This window comes from Falco naumanni, chromosome 9 (genome assembly GCF_017639655.2).
Source record: "Falco naumanni isolate bFalNau1 chromosome 9, bFalNau1.pat, whole genome shotgun sequence".
NCBI classification, from domain to species: Eukaryota; Metazoa; Chordata; class Aves; order Falconiformes; family Falconidae; genus Falco; species Falco naumanni.
In genome coordinates, this window is record NC_054062.1 from 23,788,826 (window position 1) to 23,811,786 (window position 22,961).

Consider the following 22,961-nt stretch of genomic DNA (forward strand, 5'->3'; position numbering starts at 1 on the left):
CCTTTCTAGCTTCTCAGATTCTGTACAATAGCAAGGAAAAAATACTTGACAGTATCTCTTTAAAGATAAACACACTGTAAACAGGAGATCTCCCCCGCCCCAGTAGCTTTCTTCCTCCTTCGTGTGCAAAACCAGAGGTTGCGACCTTCCCTGGGGTTCAGGCACAAGGACAGGATGCGCGAGAATAAAGTTGCCTCTGTTTGCAGCGATACCATAGCTAATAGCACCAAGACCAACACTTAAAACATGCCTAATTTGAGGGCAGGGAGGATCTGGGTTTGTTTTTCTTGACTGAACTAGAAAGTTCATCTTTAAATCTGTTCGGCTTCAAGCATGTGAGCTTTTGGCCTCCTTTAAACAGGGGAAATACCATTCCGTTTCTGAAAAGAAAAAAAAAATAGCACATGGAAGAACAGTTCTGCAGTCAGTAAAAGTTTGGCTAACAAAAGGACTCCAGAGTCACGTAAAGAACATTTAATCCATGGATTATAGGCTCGCACCTGGCAGAAATGCATGTGTAAATACAGGCGTGCAGAGCGTCTACACCCTGGGCTAAGGCAGAGGGGAGTTCTGTAGCTAGGAGAGAGAAAGGATTCTTACTACTAATTTTCATAGTTAAATATTTCTCACTCACACTCACACATACGCAGGCTGTTCCCAGAGAGCTCAGCCTTGGGAAGGATAAAGGAAAGGGCTCAGTTCGGTCTGGGCTGGTGCTGAGTAGCTCCTCTTCTGTTTGCAGTGGTTGTACAGCAAACTTTTATTTGCAGGCAGAGTTTTTACTGCATTAATTATCCTGTGAGTCACTGGGTAATGGACAGTAACTTGGCTCTCCCAGTTGTTAGAAGGGTGTAATTCAGCTCTAATGCAACGGGTTGTCGAACACGGCATCTGGCAAGATGGAAACTTTCAGTTTCTTTTCAGGCCAGCTGTACTCCTTTGGAAGTTTAAACTGTAAGACAGTGAAAAGAACCAGTTAATGTGTATCTCTGCAACCTGCACAGAAAACCCAAAATCATCACAAAGGCAGGCAGCCCCATGTTATTATTATTTTTTAAAACAAGAGGCCACCAAGAAAACATTTCCCCATCAGTATGTTTTGGACAGCAGTGGACATTAGATAATGTGGCCTGTGCCTCAGCTGCCAAAGTAAAGTTCTGAGCTTTCAGCTCAAGTGCTGTTTATTTCATCAGACGGATTCTGGAGGGTTTCTATCCCCATCACCATTTCCTCTCCCCAACCTCTCTGGAAGTTTGCAGCTGAACTATCTCCCCTCCTACCTGACCACGTCCCTTTCCTTTCACCTACTCCGGCCCCCAGAGCCCCCATTTGCTTTCAAGGGAAACTTACGGCAGCTTTCAAACTCTTGCTTGTGCGGGGTGGGATGTACGTGAGCTAGCACGGCCCTGCCGGGTGACAGGCTTGCAAAGGGCCATCACCTGTGGGAGGGCAAACTGTGCTGCCCTGGCTGGAGAAAGCCAGCGTGCCTGAACAGCGCTTCTGCTCCAGCCCTGCCCATCATTGGTACAAAGGCTTTGCAGAGCGCCCATACAATGCCTCACATTCACACAGGCACTCGGCTGCCCCGGCTGTTTTGCAAACATTGATTGAAGCGCACGGAATGGAGATTTTTTGCCCCAGTCTGGTTTACACAGCACTGTCTCTGGCCAATGTTTCCCAAACAAGGCAAGCGCACTGGTCCCATCCTGATGTCACTCCAGGGTATGCTGCCTTAGGCTGGGAAGTCACCTCAACATCTCTGATGCCAAACGCAACCATGTAGGGACAGAGCTTCAAGGAACCTTACCGCCAACCCTTTTCACAGCCACATTTGACCAGGGCCCATGCATTCATACAAATCTCTCAAAAAAAAAGCTCTGGGGAGGGAGGTGGGAGGTGGAATCTCTTAGGCTACAAATTTGCCCCATCCACAGCTGAATGGCAACCAGTTCTGCATGAGCATTTCACACAATCCCAGTGCCCAGCCTGAGGCTCCAAAACACACAGGGGACAGCTCTGTAAGGCAGTCTGCAGGATCATTTTGCTTTTAAAACTCTGTTGCACCCACAGTGTAGCACCGTGTGACACTGCGAGTCCCTGTGGGAGGGATGGGACTCCCAGGGAGGAATCTCACCAGGATCCCATACCACCAGTCACAATCTGACCTGGAAGCAGCTAAATCAGAATGGTTACAGATACAGTGGTCCTCTCCCAAGAGAGTCCTCAGACCAAGGCCAGCAGTGCCATAAGCTTCCCAAGGGCGAATTAGAGAGTTGGTGGAAGCGGACAGTGACCTGTGCGTCATCCATCTTTATCCAATTACTTGTTTTTCTTCCCATAAGCGCCCCTAATGCACACCCAATGGCAGGTTCCCAGTAAAGGAGATGCCCGCCAGCTGCCTGCTCCACAGAAAGGACGGCTCTAATGTGAATTTGCTCCTGACCTTGCTCTGTTTGCAGCTGTGTATGAGGGTTACCTGCAGCTGGCACCCATTGACCTTAGTATGTCGGGTTGGAGGTTCAGGGTCTGACCCATGACCCAGGCATGGCAGGAGGATCCTCCAGTATAGCAGCTACCATAAACTCCCACTCTTTCTCCTCTAGGAAACATAAACAGCCCAAGTCCTACTTATGGTTGTTTTTTTTTAAACTCAAACCCCGGGTATAGCTTGCACCATATAATCTGGTGGCCCTGCACTGCCCAGGGGATTCTTCTGAGTTCAGCGTCCAGGGTATGTGAAAAACATGCTAAAGATATTCAGACAGATCATTTCACTGAATTTCATTTAACACAGGTGGCTCTTTATGCAGCGAACTGTCCTTGCAGTGCTTCATTCTACCACATGAATATCAGCAGCAGTGGTCAGGGTTGCTGAGGAACGCCTTCAGTTGGCCCAAACCAGGGTCCTGCAAGTTACAAACCCTTGGAGGAATCTGGATGCTGAAAGATCACATTTCATCTCAAGTATTTTCCTTTTTATAAACAGGAGTGGTTCCAAAGCAATCCTCTTGGAGAAGCCATCCTTTGCATTTGTTTGTTTTTCACTCTTTAATTTAGAAAAGTCACAGTAACTCAGAACCAAATGCCCAGTCCCTGTGCCAGGAGCTGCCATGCTCATTGCCTCTGCCTCTCAGTGGAAAGTGAAGGACTATGAGGCATCCAAAGCCTTAACTAAAGGGCCTTCAAACCAAAGTGCTCCTGGGCTTCCATGTCGCTAGCAAAAATGAGCTTTGGATTAGGTTTAACTGGATAAAAGCTGGCCTGAAAGTCACCGCACAGCCAGCAGCATGCTCCCCTCACTCACACAGAGAAGAACACCCTGGCATTAAATCAACTCTGGATTAAACAATTAGAGCCCTGAGATTTTCCTGGGGGGAGGGGAGCAGGGTGAGCGATGGGAGGGCTGCTCTACAAGCCAAGGAAAGTTTCTTTAGAGTCTGCAGGGAGCTGTAAAAAATGGGATTAAAAATATTACATGTCATTTCTGCCACTGCTCTTTGAAGTCAAGCAGAGTATTTATATGGCATGCATGGGAGACAGGGTGTTAAATGTTCCCCAGGAAGAGATCACATGGCAGGGGGAAGTTTAGTACTGTACAGCAAAGCTTTATAAAGCTCCCTTGGCTGCTGCTATAACACTTCCAGGCTGGTGATGGTCCTTTGCACACCACGCAGAGGCGGCAGGTGAAGGCCAAGTAGCAGATGTGCAAAAGCCCCTGCCTGCCCCCCAAACCAAAAAAAAAGGAGGCCTCTACAATAGATTGTTCAGCAGTAAATGTGTTGCCACCACTTTCAGCCTTTCTGAAAGCAGGGAAGGTGGTGTGCCTGGAGCTGCTGCCGAGGACACTATGCATGGCATGGAAGAAACCCCACCACCTGGCCCAGACACTCTACTGCTTTGATCCAGGGCACTCAGATACCATGTTGGGAAAGATACTGATGGAAAGGAAATAGAGAGTTTCCCTTAATATCCATCCCTGCCCTGTTTATACTGCAATCCCTTCTCTCAGTGCCTCAGTTCACAGCAGATGTGAAAGTTTAGCAAGGCCTTGAGTCTACAGGGCAGGGCTTCAGCCTGTGAGTGGAGGGGAGGATCAAAGGCAAGCTGCAGGATGGGCTGAGCTCTATGGGACAGTACATGGGAGATATGGGAATGACGCAGCCTTACTTCCTCTGGAGAATTCAGATCTTCTAAATCTTCCAGCATTCTCTCTACAAACTCTTCAGTCAATAGGATCTGCAAAGGAAATACAGTAGTTTACGCCTTTACACTGCTAGTTTTAGCTAAGTGCCAAGAAACAGAATGACTTCTGCAGAAAGCAGACTGTACCATCTCACTCCTTCCCCTGTGCCCTTCTTTCCTGCAATACAAAGGTTTGAGGGCAAGGAGCTCCCAACTTTGCCTCCCATCCCAACCACTGAAAAAAAATTATACAGCAATCTTTTTGACCCTCAATTATCCTCCTCTGTCTAAAATTAGAGGCTTGGCTTTAGACAGTGTGGGGAAGGAGAAAAAGGGGTCAAGATAACAACTGTTGGAGAGACAGTGGGAGACAGCCACTTTCATCTGATCCACTGAAGTTAAACTCACAGTTTAATCAGGAAACAACAGCGCAGGGAGAGCCTGAGACCTGTCCAGAGCCAGTGCTCCGGGCACGGGGAGGGCTCTGACCCAAGCGCAGCACGTTGTTCAGATGAAGCGCATGCTGGGTATGGCAGATGCTCCCAGAGGTGCCCGCAATAGGCACCTCCACACTGTATTGCACATGACCATCTCGCACACTTGCGCTGGGAAAAATTCTGGCTCATCTCAAGGTCAGGTTAAAAAGCATGAAGTGGCCAAGGAAAGCAGCTGCCAACAGGTCAAAATTCCCAGCTGAGGGCCACGGCCCTGGTTCCATGGAGCCCCCCAAGTCACACATACCAGAGACACTGGGGGGGAAACTAGCCCCAGGAATTCAAGGGGAGGAACTCCCACCCTCTTTAAAAAAGCACGTGATAGCCAAAAGCAAACACATCCTGCCTCTCTTCACAACAGCCATAAAGGCCAGAGCTCTAGGCAGGCCAGCTGGCTTGGCACGGGAGCAGAGACGGTTGTGTGGGACCAGGCAAACATCCCCACACAGTGAGGGGGCCTTGGAGCAGCATTCCTGGGAGTTAGGTTGCAGCAGTATCATGTGGATTATTCCCATTTCAACCTACAGGTTTGTTTCTTATCCCCTGCTCCTTCTTTCCTTCCTTCACTCCATCACTTCATCTGTCTCTGGCATTGCTTTCCATTCTGAAACAACCACCATTTCCATGCCCCCTTTCTCACCCTTCCCCGTTCTCCCCAGCCGTGAGGGTCTGTGCTCCCTCCCAGAGAAGGCAGCGCTCCAGCACCAAACACTGATGGAGCTAAGCCCCACTGCTCTCCACTGTCCCACCTCCATGCAGGAAACCACCTTCCATCCCCACCAGCTCCTTGGTACCAGTGACACCAGTGGGAGTGAATGACCACAGGGATGCCATGGGCTGTTTGGCAAGTGGAAGCCTCTGGGCTCCATTTTGGCAACACACAAGCAGGGCTATTGGACAGAAAGAGAAAGGGAAGCCTCTCGTCTCCCTTTCTTCCTTTGGTTGGCAAGAAAAGAGATCCGAAAACACCAAATCCAGATCCAAGAGCTACCAGGTGCCTGCAGTTCTCTCCTCTTCAACCTTGCCACACTGCTGCCACTGCACACAGACTTCCCAGAGGAGCAGGGAACTGCAATCTCCCCTTTCCACCACATTCCTGTCTTCACTTAGCTTCAACCTGCAGCAGGCTTCCAGGCCAGGGTTTATGGCTGAGCTGCTCAGCATGGATGCAGGCACCTCCATCAGGCCTTTCTGATGGAGCCTGAAAAAAACCTGCTTCAGCTAGGAGCCAGAAGCTTGCTGCTTTGGACAGGACTCTGCAACCTGGCACCAATCTGCAGACTGGCAAGCTGAGAAACATTGCACTGAAACACGCAGTACCACCGCAAACTACTGCAGTCTCCTTGCAGGAGCCTGTAACTATTCTGCCTGTTGAACTGGAGGCACTCGTTTGTTGACTGTTTGCAGGAGGAGGAAGCCGTTTGTCTGTGTTGGAGGCAGGAGGGCAACCCGATCGCTCAGCTCAGGAGGAAGAGCTGGGTGGGGAGCTGGGGCTCTGCACCGAGCAGATCGCTTTCTGCGGAGGTGCAGCCTGCAATGGGGTGAGGGAATGAAAACAATTTGGCAGACATCAAAATCTACAGAACAGCCGGAAAAAGGAGGAGGAATTGGTATTCACAGCAATCAGGCAAGGAGGAAATGAATATTCAGCCATCCGCGGATGAGCAAAAATGCCAGAGGTTGGGACGGGTGACAGAGCAGGAATGAGGAGCCACAGCTTTGGCAGGGGAACTAGAAGACAAGCACAGCAGGAAGACCCCTGGGTGCTCCCAAGGTGCCAGAGGCAGGAGAGAAATGGGAACCATGTGTGCGAGGCAGCCAGCTGCTCTGAGGCTGGAGGAAAACAAGACAGGGTATGCAGGGGTAAACAGCAAAGGGTGGAGAGAGAGAAAAGGGAGATAGGTCAGGTCCTGGCTAAACCACAGACTCCCAGAGTAGGAGCAAACCTACATGGAGCACTGTGGCTAACATTAACCTGGGGTGCAACCCTCTGAGATTGCTGAAGCCCATCTGCAGCTCACTGCCCCCTCTCAGTGAATTTTAGTAATCCAGCTGAAAAAAAAACCAAATTCCACCGATGCAGTGAGCTGAACTGGCTCCCTCAAGGGTCTGACAAGTGGAGTACGACAGGGGTCCACAGCTCAGCTGTCTTGTGGACTGTGCGGGATCAAAGCACTGGCAGTCTGCTCTATGCAGCGCACTGAAAAAAGATTGCAGTGCCATTCTGTAAGCCCTGCATAGATAGTTAACTTTGGTGAAGGGCAGGCATCACAGGCTGCAATGACAAACTGCTGCAGTGACATTCACACAGTGTGTCACTCAGAGCCCATCCTTAACAGCCCGAGTCAGAAAAAAACCACCCCAAACCCTACCACCCCATGCCGGTGGGGAGAGCTGCTCTCCTTCCTGGAGAAGAGAGTCTCCGAAGCACGAGTGTAACCAAACAGCCGTGTCCCTCAGCACAGGAATCCAGCACTCTTGAGCTCTCCCAAGGATACAGAGGCAAGGCATGTGTCCACAGCACACCAACAGCTGAAGAGGGCTTAGAAGCAGGAAGTACTGTCATCCTTGAATTTGCATGTAGACAAGATTTCCCCTCTTAAAAGTTGCCTAATCAAAATGGCTCAAGAGCATACAGCCCTGTGCTCATAGATCAGGCTGCCACCCCCACCTGCAATCAGCAAAACCACCTTCATGCTGGTCAGTGAGTCTTTGCTCCTACGGAGAAGGATGAGAATAAATCCAATCCCATCTCAGCTCCCCTCACTCACAATATTTCAGGTTTCCAGTTCTTGTAGCGTGCCTGCTCCTGCACAGTATGATACCCCATTACATTAACACACACACATTATATGTGCATGATATTAAAGGTGACATTCCCAGCAAATAAACATGACAGACTGCCATTGCTTTAGGCACCTAATTTAATTTCCTCTGGGATTTAAATGTTAGAAGCTCAAATTAAACAAATAGGCTCCGTTCACTTTATATTTCAGACCTGAATCTAGAGTTTTTCTCCGATGCTGTTAACCGATCTTATCAACAGGACACTGCACAAAGATCACAATGATGAAGCAGCTTATTCCCTTCCCAAAGGAAAACAGAGCCCTGCTGTTGTGCTGCAGCCATGGGAAAAGCCAATGCAATCTGGAGGGCAAATGAAACCATCCCACGTGCACTGAACAGGCCTTTTCTCCCATGAAATCTCTCGGCTGGTGCTGAGGAAGCAAAGGAGCTTTCCCGAGCATCAGCGGGCATCCAAGGTGCCACAGCAGCCGGGTGCTCACAGCGCTGTGTTTTCACAGCTCTGCACAAACACTCTCGCTGGCCCAGCCTGCCGAAGCTAGTTATAGGGTGTAGCTGTCTTTGTAATGGCTGTTTGCAGTACGAACAGGGAACGGCCTTGCCAGCCAGCTGCGGGTATCTGAAACATCTCCTTCAGCGCTGCATGGTCCTGCTCGCACCAGGATCATCCTGACCTGACCCAGAGAGGACCAGACACGTGCTATCCCTTTGCTAGCAGATCTAGATTCCATTTTCTGTGTGCTTTGTGGCTGTTAGTCATGCTGCAGATGCCTGGAAGATGATGGCTAGCCAAAAGATAAGCCCTGTTTTCTATCACAAGTACCTACCACACAACCGGGGTCCGAAGTCTGGGTTCTCACCACCTGACTAACAGCTGCATGTGTCCAGACATGTTACAAAATACCAGGCTAGGCTGTTTTATTCAGGTGGACGCGTTCAGGGAACACATGGGCTGCATGCATGATGTCTCCCTCTCGTGGCAAGCCTCACCTGAGCTTGCTGAAACCTTGCCTACAGGGCTTACCTACGGATCAGCTGAAGGAGCTTGTGTTGAAGCTTTCAGTGTTGAAGCTTTCACACCCGCAGATAGTTGAGAAGCCTGTATTGTGACTTGTTACAGGTATGTGGCTGCAAGTGTATGAGAACAGGCGAGATCTAAAAATGCACTACAAGGTCATGGGGCTCCAGAGTAGTTCGGCTGACTGTGAAAGCAACTGGTGCTTAGTAAAACATTAAATAGATACCACACCACAGTTAACACCCCATCTCTTACTATAGGGTTCAATACGACCATGAAGGTTGAAATTCTTAGCTCAGGAAAGGCTCGCTGGGGCCAGAGGTCACACTGATGTTGAAAGACTGGCACAGCTGGCAACTCTTTGATCAAGGAAGACCACCAGAAGCTGAGCTAGGAATTGAGCTGCAGCTCTGTCCAACTTCAGGAAACATGCCTTATCCAGGGCAAGACACATGCGATTGGCCAAGGGACAATGAAGCAGGGGTGCTTTTACCGATAATACCCAATTTTCTTGCCTACCTAGAAACAAACCAATCCCACACTTTGCCCCAGTGCTTTGTTTGCATTCAACACTGCCACTTGCTTTTCTAGCAGGTTTGTCAAAGAAAGGAAACCATGGTTTATTAGTTCTGGACTTAGTACAGAGCTGGCTTGTATGGCTCAGCCAGAGAAGGTGGGGACACATAGCAATAAACCCCTATGTAACCATACCAACCCTTCTAAGAAGGTGTTCATCCATCCAGGTGCTATGCCTGGAATGGGTGGAGCAGCTGTACCCTAAGCCATCTTATGTCATCTGTTACATCTGCAAATATCCAGCAACTTTAAGAAGCCCTTTGGTCTGAAAATGTTTCAGCTTAATTCCTGTTGACAGCACAGCACGAAGTGAAGTTAAAGTGCGTCAGCATTTCTCACTGAAATTAAACATTACCAGTAAAACCCCCTGATGAATCATGCTTTGTGCCACAAGCGTCCCCCAGCCCATGTCTCTGCTCTCCCCTTGGCTTGGCCTTCTCTGCACTGCTTTGCTTTGATTGCAAGTGGTTCAGGGCAGAGGCCCTGTCGCTGCATCCTTCTATGTCACACCCAGCCCTGACACTGCCTGAAGAGGCCACCTTCAGAGAAGCGCCTGAGTCCACCACAGTTCTCATTACAGCCTCAGAGGTATCAGTATCGCAACAAACACCTTTGATGGGAAATTCCACTGTTGCTCTTCCAGGAGACTCACAATCCTCCTTGTAAAGGAAAAACATCCACTCACGGATGCCTCAGGGACCCTGTTGCTTCACACCACCGTGTTACAATCCCAGAAGAGGAAGTATATGATGACACTGAAAGATTTTGACCTTGTGGGATCCCTCCATGACATTCCCAACTACAAGGCTGATACTGGGGACCTGGGCTTCTCAGAGCCAAGACTGAGAAGAGCCGCTGTCTTTGCAGACAGGTCTGCATGGAGTGAACACGTAAAGTTTGGCTCAGTTGGTGAGAGGGCTGACAAGGGAGCCAAGACAACAGGCAATACTAATTCTTTCAGAGTGAAAAAGCAGAGGAAGAACAGGCATTTCAGTGAATGCTCCAAGTGGGTGGAAAAAAATCCTCCACAAAGCAGCCAAAATGTAGTTTGAGTAGCAAGGGAGGGGCATTAGGTGGCAGGATAGTCAGCCGGCTTAAGAAGGATGAAAGAACTTGACTCATGTAAAAACTAGCCTGGACAAAGTACTAGAGAACATGCTGCAGGAGAGCTGATACGGGGAGGATCGTGACGACCTGATGGGACATTTCTACCCTAGTTTAAGTTTCTTCCAGTGTCTCATTCAGCAGTGGGGAAGAAGAACACAAAGGGATAATGCAGCAAGGTTTTGGGGAGCATTTGGGGAAGACAATAAACTTACTGGAAAAGTGTTAGCTTAGATTTCCTAGACCTGCCCAAGAATTTGTGGGAAGCCACCCAAAAGATTCTGAAAAAGGTCTTCTTGGGGTAGATGCATAAAACCGCTTTGGAGAAGAGCAGGTTGTAGTTGTACATGACTTCAGCCAGTTTGTGGGTGTTGTCCTTAAGCTCACCGTGCTAGGCGTAACACATCTATTCAAGTTTGGGGAGACCCAAAAATCAATCCCTATCTGTTCAAGAGAGGACTGGACCCATAGCTGCCACTTACAAGCACACATCTCAAGCATCAGAGTAGCTCATTCAAACGTTGCTTTGAACCTCTGCTGCTGCCATTATGCCAATGTGCATAAATGATTTAACATGTGGTATAGCAGAGAGAAGAACCAGATGTGCTCATTTCCAGGGGAATGTCCTAACTCTACCGGAACAGAGTCATTCTCTTGTGCTCTCTGTCTCTGTGACTAATTCAGTGTTTATATGATGTGGAACAACTCCAATTGGATGAGCTGAGGAAGAACCAAAATATAGTTGTGGTGCCCATAAAGCCAAGAAGTAGAAACAGGGGTTCAAATAAAAGGAAAGAAATAAAATATGAGTTTCTCATACCCTACATGAGTGCTTTATCCCTCAAAATTCATTAGAGAAGGCAAAACCTCTAACAACTCCAGCTCCGTTCTACAAAACTAGATTTTTTTTTTCTTTTCTGTATTTATTGAAGAAAACCTATTTCTTGTTTCATTCAGCACAAAAGATTTTTTTTTCAGCTTTTCGTCTCTTAAAGGCTTTTGTTTCAGCAAGAAAAACTGAAAATATTTAAAGATTGGGCTCAGTTTGATCTTCTTTCCCAGATTTTTCACTTAGGTTGCCAAACCAAAAGAATGGATCATCTCCCATGACCCTGCTCACAGTAGTCCCCCGCCTCTGCTGCAACTGCCAGCATAGATAGTGCATGTTGATAGTTCATGAACGCTGGATGCTTCCCACAGCCTCCATGTACCTATCCTGCCTACAGGCACATTTAACATTTTCTATGAGCAGTGTGACCTTGCTGTCCTAAGCCTCAACTTATTTTTCCATGCTGGATGCCTTGGTTTTGGTGGGGTTTTTTTGTTTAAAGGTTTTTAGAGGAAAAACAATCAGGTTATCCCAGAGAGGTTTTTTGAAAAAAATAATTATTTGACAGTACTAACAAATGAGTACGATCATTTTGTTGCAAAGCACAAGAACTACCCTTATGAGGAATTAGCAAAAAAGTGCTCTGGAGGTCAAGGGAAAGTCTTTCTCCTGATCGTGAAAATGCTTTGCCAAGTCAGAAGCCTCTGAAAGTCACTGTTTGTCCACTGCCTTTCAGAGAAAGGCAGAAAGATGTACTGAAGAGCTGTTCTTCATAGAGCATGTCCCAGCCTAAGGCAGCTCTGCCTTAGGGCAGAGGCAAACACAGGGCAGAGGCAGCTAAGGAGTAGTTTTCCCTCTGATCATTCTTCTGAGTGGCAAGGATTGCTATGGCACCAGGCGCATCAGGACTAAAGGCAGGGAAACTCTCCAGCACTCAGCGTTTCTGCTGGAAGTCAGGCTGTGTGGAGGAGGAGGAGAAGGAATCTGCAAACTTAAATGAAGGGGAGGAGAGGAAAGCAGAGACGGGCCAGGATGAGGGGAAGACGGAGACACAGAAGAACAGGATGGAGGGCAGATCAGAGGCCAAAGCTGGAGGCAACACAAAGGGCAGGGAGACTGGAGGAGAACCTCATTTCCACAGCTCCAGCATCCACATGCTCTCTGCTGGACATCGCAAATCTACTGGCACAGGAGGTGAGCAGTGTCCTCCAGCAGCAGCTAGTGCCAGAGGATAATACCCCACCACTGCCGTGAGCTCCTCAGCTCATGCAGAGACATGGACCTTGTGCTGAGAATCGGAGGGTGCCAACTGCAAATGAACCATAGCCTCCATCTGCCTAACAGGATTCGTCCTGAAACCGAGTAAATTACCTGGAAAAAACCCTCTACACTTAAGAGATCAGTGACATCAGGCATATAAAGCTTTGGAAATGGCTGCACAGAGATTGTCTGTGCCATGCTAATTTGGCCCCAGTGTACGTCTGCCTCACGAAACAAATCTGTAATCACAGGATCGCCTGCAGTTTTTCTCCCACAAGACCTCTGCCCTGCTCAGTCCTCAGGACGGTTCTGCTCACTGAATGTAGCATTAGTCATCATTTCTTTTCATTATCATTCAAGTTGTTTCCCTGTTCCCTCCTACTCTCTTCCCCTTTATTTAGTATGCTCCATCCAACTACTGCCAGCATGGATTACACTGGAAGTACCTAATCTTACTGTCCTTACCACTCTCACAGCCTCTGATGTGCTCAGCCTCACACTTCTGAGGCAGGGAAGCACCCCTCTCTGCAGCAGATGAGGGAGGGAGGCTAAAAGAAGCTAAGAGACTTAACAAAGTCACAGAGAAAATCAGCAAGAGTAGGGAGCTGAACATGGGTTTTCGACTCCCAGGCTGACCTCCCACCCCAGAGAGATCCCTTCTCTCTCCTGACCTGCAAGAACAAATTTTAATCTCTTCCTGAAACTGTTTCTGGTGTTCATCTGTGGAGCTGGAATACTTGGCAAGCACTGAATTAATCTTCACAGGATGACTGGAAGAAGGTTGTCCTGAACAGACATGGGAAAATGAATGAAGACAAAATTGAATCTGAATGTCTACTTCTTGCAGGTGACCATCTTGAGACTTGCAGGTCCCTGTTTTCCAGCCTCTTCAGACCTTGCAGGGCACAGGGGTAACCACTGAGGAATTCCTCCCTGCCTCTTCCTGCCACTGGGAACACAGATCAGACCTCAGGTTTTGAGCTGGGCATCCAGAACATAAAGAACACAAACTCAGCTGCCATGCGAGAACATTTTAGCTCAAGACTCTCAAACAGCATTGAGAAAGAACAGAGTAGTAGAGGCAGGAACGGGATCCAATTCTCCAGGGCAATATTTAACAGGCTTTGCTGTAGGGCTATTGTGATTTTTCTGCAATGACCTGCCTCATTCATTACACACCACCTAATTTTGACAAAGTGGGAATCCTATAGGCAAGAGTCTACTTTACTCCACACTCTTGATTCATCCCCCAAACACATTGCATCTGCGCACTGAATGAGGCAGGCATGCTTTGTAAAAAGTATGTACGATGCTTCAATTAGATGTAGTATAAATACACGTGTGTAACAGGGGCAAGGCTAAAGTGCAGAGATACTTCTTAAATTGTGTGCTAGAATTTGCAGTTAACAAGGACTCTCTAGGTTTGTTTTTACTGCACTGTATTGGCTCATATGTCAGACTCTGCAACAATATCTGATGCATAACATGTACGTTGCACATGATCAAAGACTTGAGTGTCATCTTCTTCCCTAGAACAATGACTGCCTAAAGCAGCAGGAGCAGAAATTATCTAAAGGTAATGTTAAACAAACCTCCTTCTCCCCTCTGGGGAGAGTAAGCAGTCCAGGTGAGCAAGGTAGGAGGGGAGAACAGTCTGCTTTGTGCTAGACGGGCAGAGAGCTCCACATAAAAGCAGAGGAGCTTTGCAGAAGCATGTCCTGACTCCCATCACTGGAGACTTAATGATGGTAATTCCCAAAGGATGATGCATGCTGACAGGCTTTGACACAAACTACCCCAGGATAATATTAATATGTATTAAAGGCTCAGGCAACTTTATTGGGATGGGCTTGATCAGTTACACATTTCAACAGAGCATCTCAATCATCTGCTGGAACCTCAGTAAGGGAGGGAGGGAGAACACACACATAACCTCACCTTGCTTTGGGTAGGTTTTAGAGACAAATAAGGTTGATCTGTGATGAACTGCACGCTTGGCACAGCTCAGATGTTGGACCAAGAACCTTGGACACTTCACCACGAATATGAATGTAATTGTGGGGCAGTTAATGTCAGAGTCTGTCTGCATGATCAGCAACCTCAACCCTCCAACATGTGGCCAGACACATCCTGCGCAGCCCTTCTTTGTGCATCTGGAACATCTGCTCCTAGGAAAGGAGAGAAGAGGTGCCTAGCAGGCAGTGTGGGGGCTCTGCTGTCACAGCACTGGGGGAAGGGGAGTGGAAGAAAGAACTGTGGAAGCCTTTGATCACGTGTAATGTTAATGCAAGTGTTACACATCAGAGACTTTGCCACGGTAACTAGCATATAAACAGGAGTCTAGTGTTAACAAGGAGGACTTCTTGAATATGTTTGTACATTTCTGAGTCAAAGCAATTTCCCTATTCAACAATACATGACACTGTGGAAGAAGTTCAGAAACAAACCAGCCTGACATGCTTAGACCTTTAATAGAATTTAGCTTCTTAGAACTAATTAAATGTTACTTAAATAAAAAAAAATATATCCAAGTACTTGGGAAAGGTGCCAATTTGACAGCTCTGGAGAATGAAATAATCTAATCATCCCCAGAGCATGGGCAGCAGCAGGACAGGCTTCCCCTACTAACATGCCTTGAACGTGACCTGGAAAGACTGTTGATAGAAATGGGGCGTACAATCTCTGGTCTAATGACTCCTTGCCTTTTCTGCTGAGACTGCTAAAACGGCTCCTGCCGAGTACCAGCTGCGGTGGTGATACAGACACCTGCCTGGTAGGAACGGCACTGGGACCTGCCAAACTCCTGTCAGCTGCTAACCCTTCACTGGAGCCCACTGACTCTCAGCTCACTGTTCAGCCTGGGCAGCGGGGGCTGACAGACTGTGCAGCAGCTCTCTGGCCTGTCCCACCCTGGACATGCTCCACTCCAGCCCACGAGATGTAAACAGGAGGTACTGTGTTTAGTCTGCAGGTTTGGGCTTTCACTGCACCAAAGCTCAGGCTCAAGAGAAGTCGGTCTCTGCCTGCTGCAAAGTTGAGGCCAGGATTTTTCAGGCTCTTATTTCTCCCGTAAGATAGGGAAAAAGTCCACAGGAGGAGATGCCTGCCATCTCTCTTCCTCTCCATGGTCCCTCCATTTACTTGTCTTTGCAACAAGCCCCTGCATTGCAGTGATCTGTTTTCAGCCACCAACTCTCCCTGGAGCTCATCGCTGTGCCTGGGGTCCCAAGCGAGGGAGGAGGCAAATCCTCTCTGGGCCTTGCTGTGAAAGCTTTGCAGGGCTTGCCAACTCAGCCAGCCCAGGCCGCAAGGGACTAAACCAAACACAGCTCGCCTCCTTGGAAATTTTATGCACCACAACTGCTTTAGTTCTGGAAAGCAAAGCCACATGAACCTCCCTCCTCTGCTCCCAACACCACAAGGGACTGCTGAGCACGGATCAAGCCTCCCATTGCATACTAAGCCAAGAGCCTCAGACACGCCCACGTGTATCTCACACAACCGGGTGCTCCTCCTGTTGTCCCAAGCTGCTTTTAGCCTCCCTTCCTCCCCCACCCAGTCTGTCCTTCATTCTTGTCACAGGACAGGGCAGGAGCCAGCAGCAGAGCCAGTCCTATATGCTGACCTGTGTAGGAGATAAGCAAGGGAACTTGCTTCTCCTTACCACTCAGAGGCCAGCAATTCTTCACCTTTCCCTCTCGCCTACTCCAAAAACCTTCTATCGTATTCAGCAACAAAGTAACAGGCATAGAAGCATCCAGATTCTTAAGGGTTAACTTGTCTGAATGGCGACCTAATTATTGCCGTTCTTCGCTGTTTAGAGGCTACCTGACTACTCTACACATCAATACATTTGGAGATGCGATGTAAATGCAAACAAACCTATTATGTTTGGAGTTAATACAGTCACAAGATCCTGTGTATCATGTGTTGGCAAGCATAGGAACCAACAGCAAATGACCCACCCTTAAACCTGACCCTTTGCTGTTAATCATTACAGGAGTGTTGCACTTTCCAGTCAGTACAATCAAAGCATGCAAGCTCTTTGAAAATCCCTCCATGAGATGATTCTAGCCAAGATCAGCTCCTTTACAAGTCATACAGATTTCAAGGTATGATGTCCTCCAGACGTATGAACAGGGGCAGTGGAATGCCTTGAAAAAAGTCACTGGAAGGTTAACTGCAACACTGCAACGCTAAAATGAACCCCTGCCTTCGAAACAGAGGGGAAGGCAGGAGTGCCCCTGTAACAGTGAAGGCAGAGACGTAGTGCATGCATATAGTGCATCACTGCTCCACAGGGCTGACTCTCAACACCAGGCAGATGGGGAGTTTCCAAGGAAAATCTGTGATACAGAAAAAATCTGGGTGCAGAAAATGTGTGGGTGCTTCAGACATCAGCTTTTGTCAAAGAATCAATAGGAAAGAGCTAACACTGAGAGAAGTAGTGCTCTCTGCGCTGCTCTCCTGTTAGGGATGATGTAAAACTGAGATCTTGGCTCTGTAGGATCACAGCCCCACAGCTTTTAAGTTTTTCCGCCCTGGCTCCATTCTTGTTTAGGTCATTCCACTCTGCCTCCCCAAATTCCCTTCTGGAAAAAATCAAGAGTAAATACAGCCTGTAAAGCGTTTGCTGACTCCAGGAAATGGACACTACTGTATTCACAGATGATTTTTTGAACTTTCCAGCCACTGTTTATCAATTTGAGTTCCATTAATATAAATAGTAACAGTTCACCATTACTTTTTGAGTCCGTAATTACTGAAAATATTACGCAAGAGCTATGAGAGATGTTGCAGCAGAAAACACAGGTTTGTTACACTTTTAAACCACATAAGCCCTTAGCAGGATTATTTTTAGGACACAGTAAAGGAAGAAGAGGGAGAAAAAGGAAGAAGGCTCTCTCACTTGTAACCAAGGTCCATGTGCTGCATAAGGGTGCTCTTCTGTAGCAAAGGCTCCTTCTACTCCTGTTGATACAAACGTGATTGCTGTATCCCCTGTAATACTTTTATATGTAAAGTGCCGTCCATGTAAGAGCCTTCCCCTGGGGAATAAAACATGCACGAATTGAGAGGGTGTGAGCAGCATTCAACAGAATGATGAAGATATATCGCTACAGCTTCTGCCATCAGCATGGGAAACCAATTTGAAGGCAGGAACGATTCATTTTTCAGGAATATACAATTTGCTCCACAAAACAGGTCACAAGCCTCCTTCTGAGGCAGGGAATACCTCCTTATCTCCCCCCTTAATCTCAGGGCCTTGTTATAGAACTAGAACATATCTAAAGCCCACTGCATGTCTATCCCCATGATGAGATGCCGATGTATGTATGGGCAGGGGACTGCCAGGCTTTCAGTAAGATGAAAACTGCAGAAGAGAATCCAGACTCCACATCACAGAACCCTTTAGGTTGGAAAGGACCTGTAACATCACTGAGTCCAACAGTTAACCTAACACTGCCAAGCCCACTACTAAACTACATCCCTCTCCCACTTTGAGGCGATCACATGTTGGCAGATCTTTATTCTGACTGTGGAGTGCTGGATTCCGGTGGCTCCTCCACAGCTGTGACTCTGCTCCTCATCCTTCATGGTCACGAGTGACCATATGGCTTCAGAAGCAGCAGCACAGTATTAAAAAAAGTGAAAAATTTCAAAAGCCTACAACAGAATGTGAAGATGCATTTCTAAGCAGGCTCATTGGTGGGGCCAAACTTACCTACCGTGACAATACCTAGTAATCCATTGCCCTGGAGCTTGACAAATGTAACCTGTGTTACTTAAACAAATGCTAAAAATATGGGTACATGAGCATCTATGGTATCACTTCCCTTTTTCTTCACTCAGTGATTTACATAGGGAAAATCATGGCTCTGGTATTTAGGCTCTAAGCATGTGTGACATGCATGCATGGCCTCCAACATACAAGGAGGAAAACTTCAGGTAAGATACACAGCGCTTAACAGAGTCACAGTTGCTTGATGAGTTACTGCTGGTCAGTTGAGCTGTGGTAATTGATCAGGACAGACTGTTCACATGTTTGTGATATAAAATAAAATGTGTTCATGTTAATTATTCCATTGGTTTCTCAACAGGCACAGGCAAGTATGCACCCGTTGCTGCTAACTCTGATACTACAGACGTAACTCATTAAGCTAAAGCAACTCAATCACCTACAATCATTTGTCTCTACCCCGTAGTTCATTTTTATGTTGACTACAACATTTGCCACAGATATTTTTAGAAACAGTGCTGACTGAAACTGTAGAAACCTAGAAACGTAACTTACAGTGGTATGCACAGCCTGAACCTTCAAAAGACAATGTGTTGAGAATACAAGCAATGTTTTGCCCCTTCAGTCATACAGGGGATGTAATTTGTCTAAAAAATGTACTTGCATGCATAAAGTGACTGCAAACAGACTTTGCACAACTACTTGTGTCTGAGTCCATAAGCCAGAATTAACAACTTAAGAGATTTCTATGACAAAGTACATTAAGACATCCCTTTGTTATCACAGAGTTGCCAGTATTAGGCTAATAAAAAAAAATCCCTATACTAACCCTGTCCTGTTTCAGCACTCAAAATACACTGGAGGACATAAAAAGAATGGGAAACAATCTTACCATGATGAACACACATGCAAAGAATCATCTGTTTCTAATGTGTTTTGGCAAAATATCTCAGCTCTGGCCTTTAAAGACCCATCGCATGCATGTCTGTACGGTGAAACAATGCCACAAGGCAAAAGTGGCACGTTAAACACAAGCTGAGGGGGAGGACAGCTTCACTTACCTTAGACAGAGGGGAATGAGTGCTCCGGACTCCTGGTTAAATTTCAGGTGTACACTCTCCAGCTGCCTCGTGCGGATTAGCTCATGAGGAATGATAGCTGCTGAGCTCTCGCTTTCTAAACTGTCCTTACGGCTTCTAAGAAAAGAGGCAAAATACATGTATTCAGGATCCCAGGGCTGTGTGCGATTTCTGCTGCATTTCAGAGTGATTGTGCAAATATTGAAGGACATGGGAGCAAACTGTTATGAAGACTCATCTGAGTTTTCATCACCCCTACAGACACAGTCTCCCTCAGACTACCAGTCCCAGCATGCAGCTCTTCACCTTGATTTATCGACCTAGGATCTGAATTTGTGCACACACATGGTGCATCCCTTCCCTGCATACAAGAAATACAAATTCTGTAAAGAACTGGAGCAAAACAACACTCTCAAAAACCCCAAAGCACTATAAAATCGCTTGGAAGAATTACCAAGTGAGCCCCCCCTCCCGCTTTTGCTTTACCTTAGGATTCTTTAGGCAGTGGTCTGCAGGGAAGAGCTGTCCAGTCCCCTGTGCCCTTGCTTGAATATCTTTGAGGTCTGAAGCATCTCTACAATTGCCTTCACATGATTTCTTTGCACGGTTCAACTTAAAGGTTTTGAGAACCCTCTGCTTCCACCAGCATCAAGTGCAACAGCCAAAAGATAGACTCTACATGTGATGAGTAGGGCACCCCCAAACTGTTTTCCTTTTTAAGTGTGGCTGCTTTAGGACAGTGCAGTTTTGCTTTCTTATTAATGCAATTCTGCAAGACCAGCAGAAAGCTACAACTAAAGGTTATGTTGTTACAGGATTAGGAACTTCACCAGACAGAATCCTCTAGACAATCAAATGGTATATCTCAAAATACTTGACCATAAACACTTTATATGTTCAAAGAGCATCAGCATGACCCCTTAACTGATAGTCCAGAACAAAGAATAAAGCAGGGTGCTGGTGGTGGGTGGTTTATGATTTTTGCAGATAACATGAACTGATGTGATGTGTCTGATACATGATTTATATTTTTGTCACCTGGTGTTCATGTGAACTTAACAGAGGTAAGACTTTGATAAGAGTTTCTATAGTGCAGAATCACCAGAAGAGGGGAACAGGGAAAGCAGGAGGGAACTGAAAGATGCCACATTGCAATGTTCCATTGTGCCAGACAGACCAAAAGCCAAACAAGGTTATTGGCCTGTGGCTCCATTTGGGAACACTGTTAAAACAAGCCTGGATCCTTCCTCCACCCAAGTGGAACCACCTCTAATGTACATCTGGAAATGATTGTAAAGAAACAGCTTGACCCTCGTGAGCTGACTTAGATCACACATCTATGTGATCTTACATTTGGGTGCTCTCCCAAAATTACTCCCATCCACCATACATAGAGTAATACAGTGCAGTGTGGCATTGCTTCTGCCAGGTCACCGAGTCCCAGGTGAGCCTTTCAGCCAGGCTGCTGAGCTGCCCACTCTAAAATGAGGATACAAGATAAACTCTGGTGTCTCACAGTGCCTTTCTCCAAATACTCTGCACGGCCATGTCAGAGACATGCAGGAAAAAAAAATCTGAGCAGCTCAGCTCTCTGCACGGCAAAAACTGTAAAATGCATCCCATGTTCTGCCTTAGCAGTGCACAAAAGCAATAATGGACCCAGCAAGGACACAGCAGGTCAGGATACAGCTTGTGCTCGGGGTGGGCTGATGGCCTGACAGTCAGCAGAGTGTCAGTCTAGCAGGTTAACCCTGAAGCAAAGGCACAACATGCTTTGTAGTCTATAGGTGGCATTTAAAGGTATGCTTAATCTACTTCAGCAAACATTTTACAGCACTTTGTAGGTGGGGTCTTCAAAGAGTGGAGTGGGCCAGCATTTTGCAGGCTGATTACCTGAGAAGTGCAGTTACAGTTGATTAATGATCAGTTGACCTTAAGCTAAGCTTTGCCTCAACTTCCTTATCAGATCTTATATACACAGTGAGCTGTGGGAAAGTCAGCCTGTGGTCTACAGCTTCCAATCATTCATTTATCAATCCCTACCAAAAGGGTCAGCCATTAGCAACGCATGATTTTCAAACAGGCCATAAGCTTGCACTCTTAAATGCAGTTCCAGAGTTTATGCACCCTGAGGCAGATCAGGAGTTTTACAGCAACATTACTGCTACAGACAAGAGACTACCCTTCTCACCTGGACTGCCTAAAGTGTGCTGGGCATGTCCCATAACACAGCCTCCCAGGCAACTGCTGCTGTAGGATCGTGATTTGGAAGGACAGACAGCCACAGGACAGTTCCCTACACCCCTGGGCTCCAAATCCCCTCCCCCCGCCCCGAGCTGAAGGTGGGTTTTTAGATTTCCACCACGCTAGCCAGTAGAGCTGCTAGCACAATGGAGTTGAAGTCCAGAGGGGAAACAGCCTCCGGTTGTTAATGCAATAATAGGAATGACGACAATATTCTGGAGACAAGGGGCAAAGCTTTCTAAGTCTTATTAAAAACAGCAAATGCTGTTTGTCATTACACGCTCAAGAGAAGATGTTGACTAATGTGTAACTATCAAACGGAACTGTCATGACTTTAAGGCTGTCAATAATTATGTCTTCACGTTAATAAGTAACCAGCCCTTCTGTCAAAAAGGTGAAGGAGTGAAGCAAAATGGTAGTTAATACTTTGAATGACATGGAAGTATTAATCCTTTCCACAAAACTTTTCCAAAATAGTCACAGTCTCAGTGTTTCTTGTTTTACTTTTGCGGAGCTCACACAATTTCAGCTATTTAAACTTAAGGGCAACACTCCAACAGCAGAAACCAAATAAACTTCAGTCTAAGCTATACCTTTCTGAACAAGAGTTGTGTGTTGTGGACTGCATGTAACACATCAAGAGGCCACAGTGCCATCACTTTCAGACTCTAGAACACAGAATCATAGCAGGTCTCAAGTTGGAAGCATGACACACGGACTCGGCAAGACCCATTAAAATTCTCTCTTTGGGAATGGAAATCCAGGAGCTGACCCTTCTCAAGAGTGATGGCCCCGATGAAGGGTCAGCAGGACTTCTAGGTTGTTATTAATAAAAAGTTCATGTCATAACACACTGTGATCCACAGCTTGTAGTTTCCAGCCTCAGAAGAAAATGTAGAAAATGCTTGCTTTCTAACACTTACCATCCCTGGGTTTACAACTGTCAGTTACCCATAAGCCTTTGCTTCTTCCACCCCATCACCAAATAAATCAGCAGCATAAGCCAGTGGAGTTTTACTTGTTATGACTAAGATCTAGCTATCATGTAAAATGTTGCAAACTTTGTCTATTCCATATTTAATACTTCATCCAACCCACACAAAAAATTTCATATTTCTCAGTGTCCAGAAAAAACAAGTCTGCAAAATCCAGGGCTGCTGCATTAGGAAAGGCAGTAGATTTAAATGGAAGCAGCATGCCGGAAATGCCCCAGTTTAAGGACTGCACATCTCGTGTTTTGTGAAACTGGAGGGGAGTTGGAGGAGATTAAAGCGCATTTCCCTCTGATTGGGAGCTTGTGGGAGGTGTAAACGTGGGCAGTTGTCAGATTAATTCTTTAGATGATTACATTCTTTTTGTTTCTTTAAAGCTGTTTGTAGTTGGGTTTGATGTCTCCTGTTCTGGGCAAGTGTATTGCTGCAGTTACCAAGGTGACTTTAGCTGACTTTCAACTATTTTTTCCAGCTTCGGTTTCTACCAGTAGTCTGCTTCTGGGTGGAGAAGAGAAGGAGGAAATTCTGTTTGTTGGGATTTTTTTTGGTTTTTTTTAAATATTGTTAAATCTTATTAATGCTGATTAACAGTCCATGGACTTAACCAAAGCTGTATTTGAAATTTTTATATTTTTATT

At 46.7% G+C, this 22,961-nt stretch overlaps 1 protein-coding gene across 5 annotated transcripts in view; it reads right to left on the bottom strand.

Annotated features, from left to right (window-relative positions):
- Nucleotides 1-459: 459 nt before the first annotated feature.
- SUFU (SUFU negative regulator of hedgehog signaling) overlaps nt 460-22,961 on the bottom strand; it is a 96,157-nt gene continuing 73,655 nt past the window's right edge. For all 5 annotated transcript variants that reach the window (XM_040606102.1, XM_040606098.1, XM_040606097.1 and 2 more), the window contains 4 exons: nt 19,070-19,204; nt 17,178-17,316; nt 4,168-4,236; nt 460-952 (listed from right to left, as the gene is read on the bottom strand). In XM_040606102.1, the coding sequence (XP_040462036.1) occupies nt 863-952; nt 4,168-4,236; nt 17,178-17,316; nt 19,070-19,204 (433 nt within the window). In that variant the 3' untranslated portion in view covers nt 460-862. The remainder of the gene's footprint in view (nt 953-4,167; nt 4,237-17,177; nt 17,317-19,069; nt 19,205-22,961) is intronic.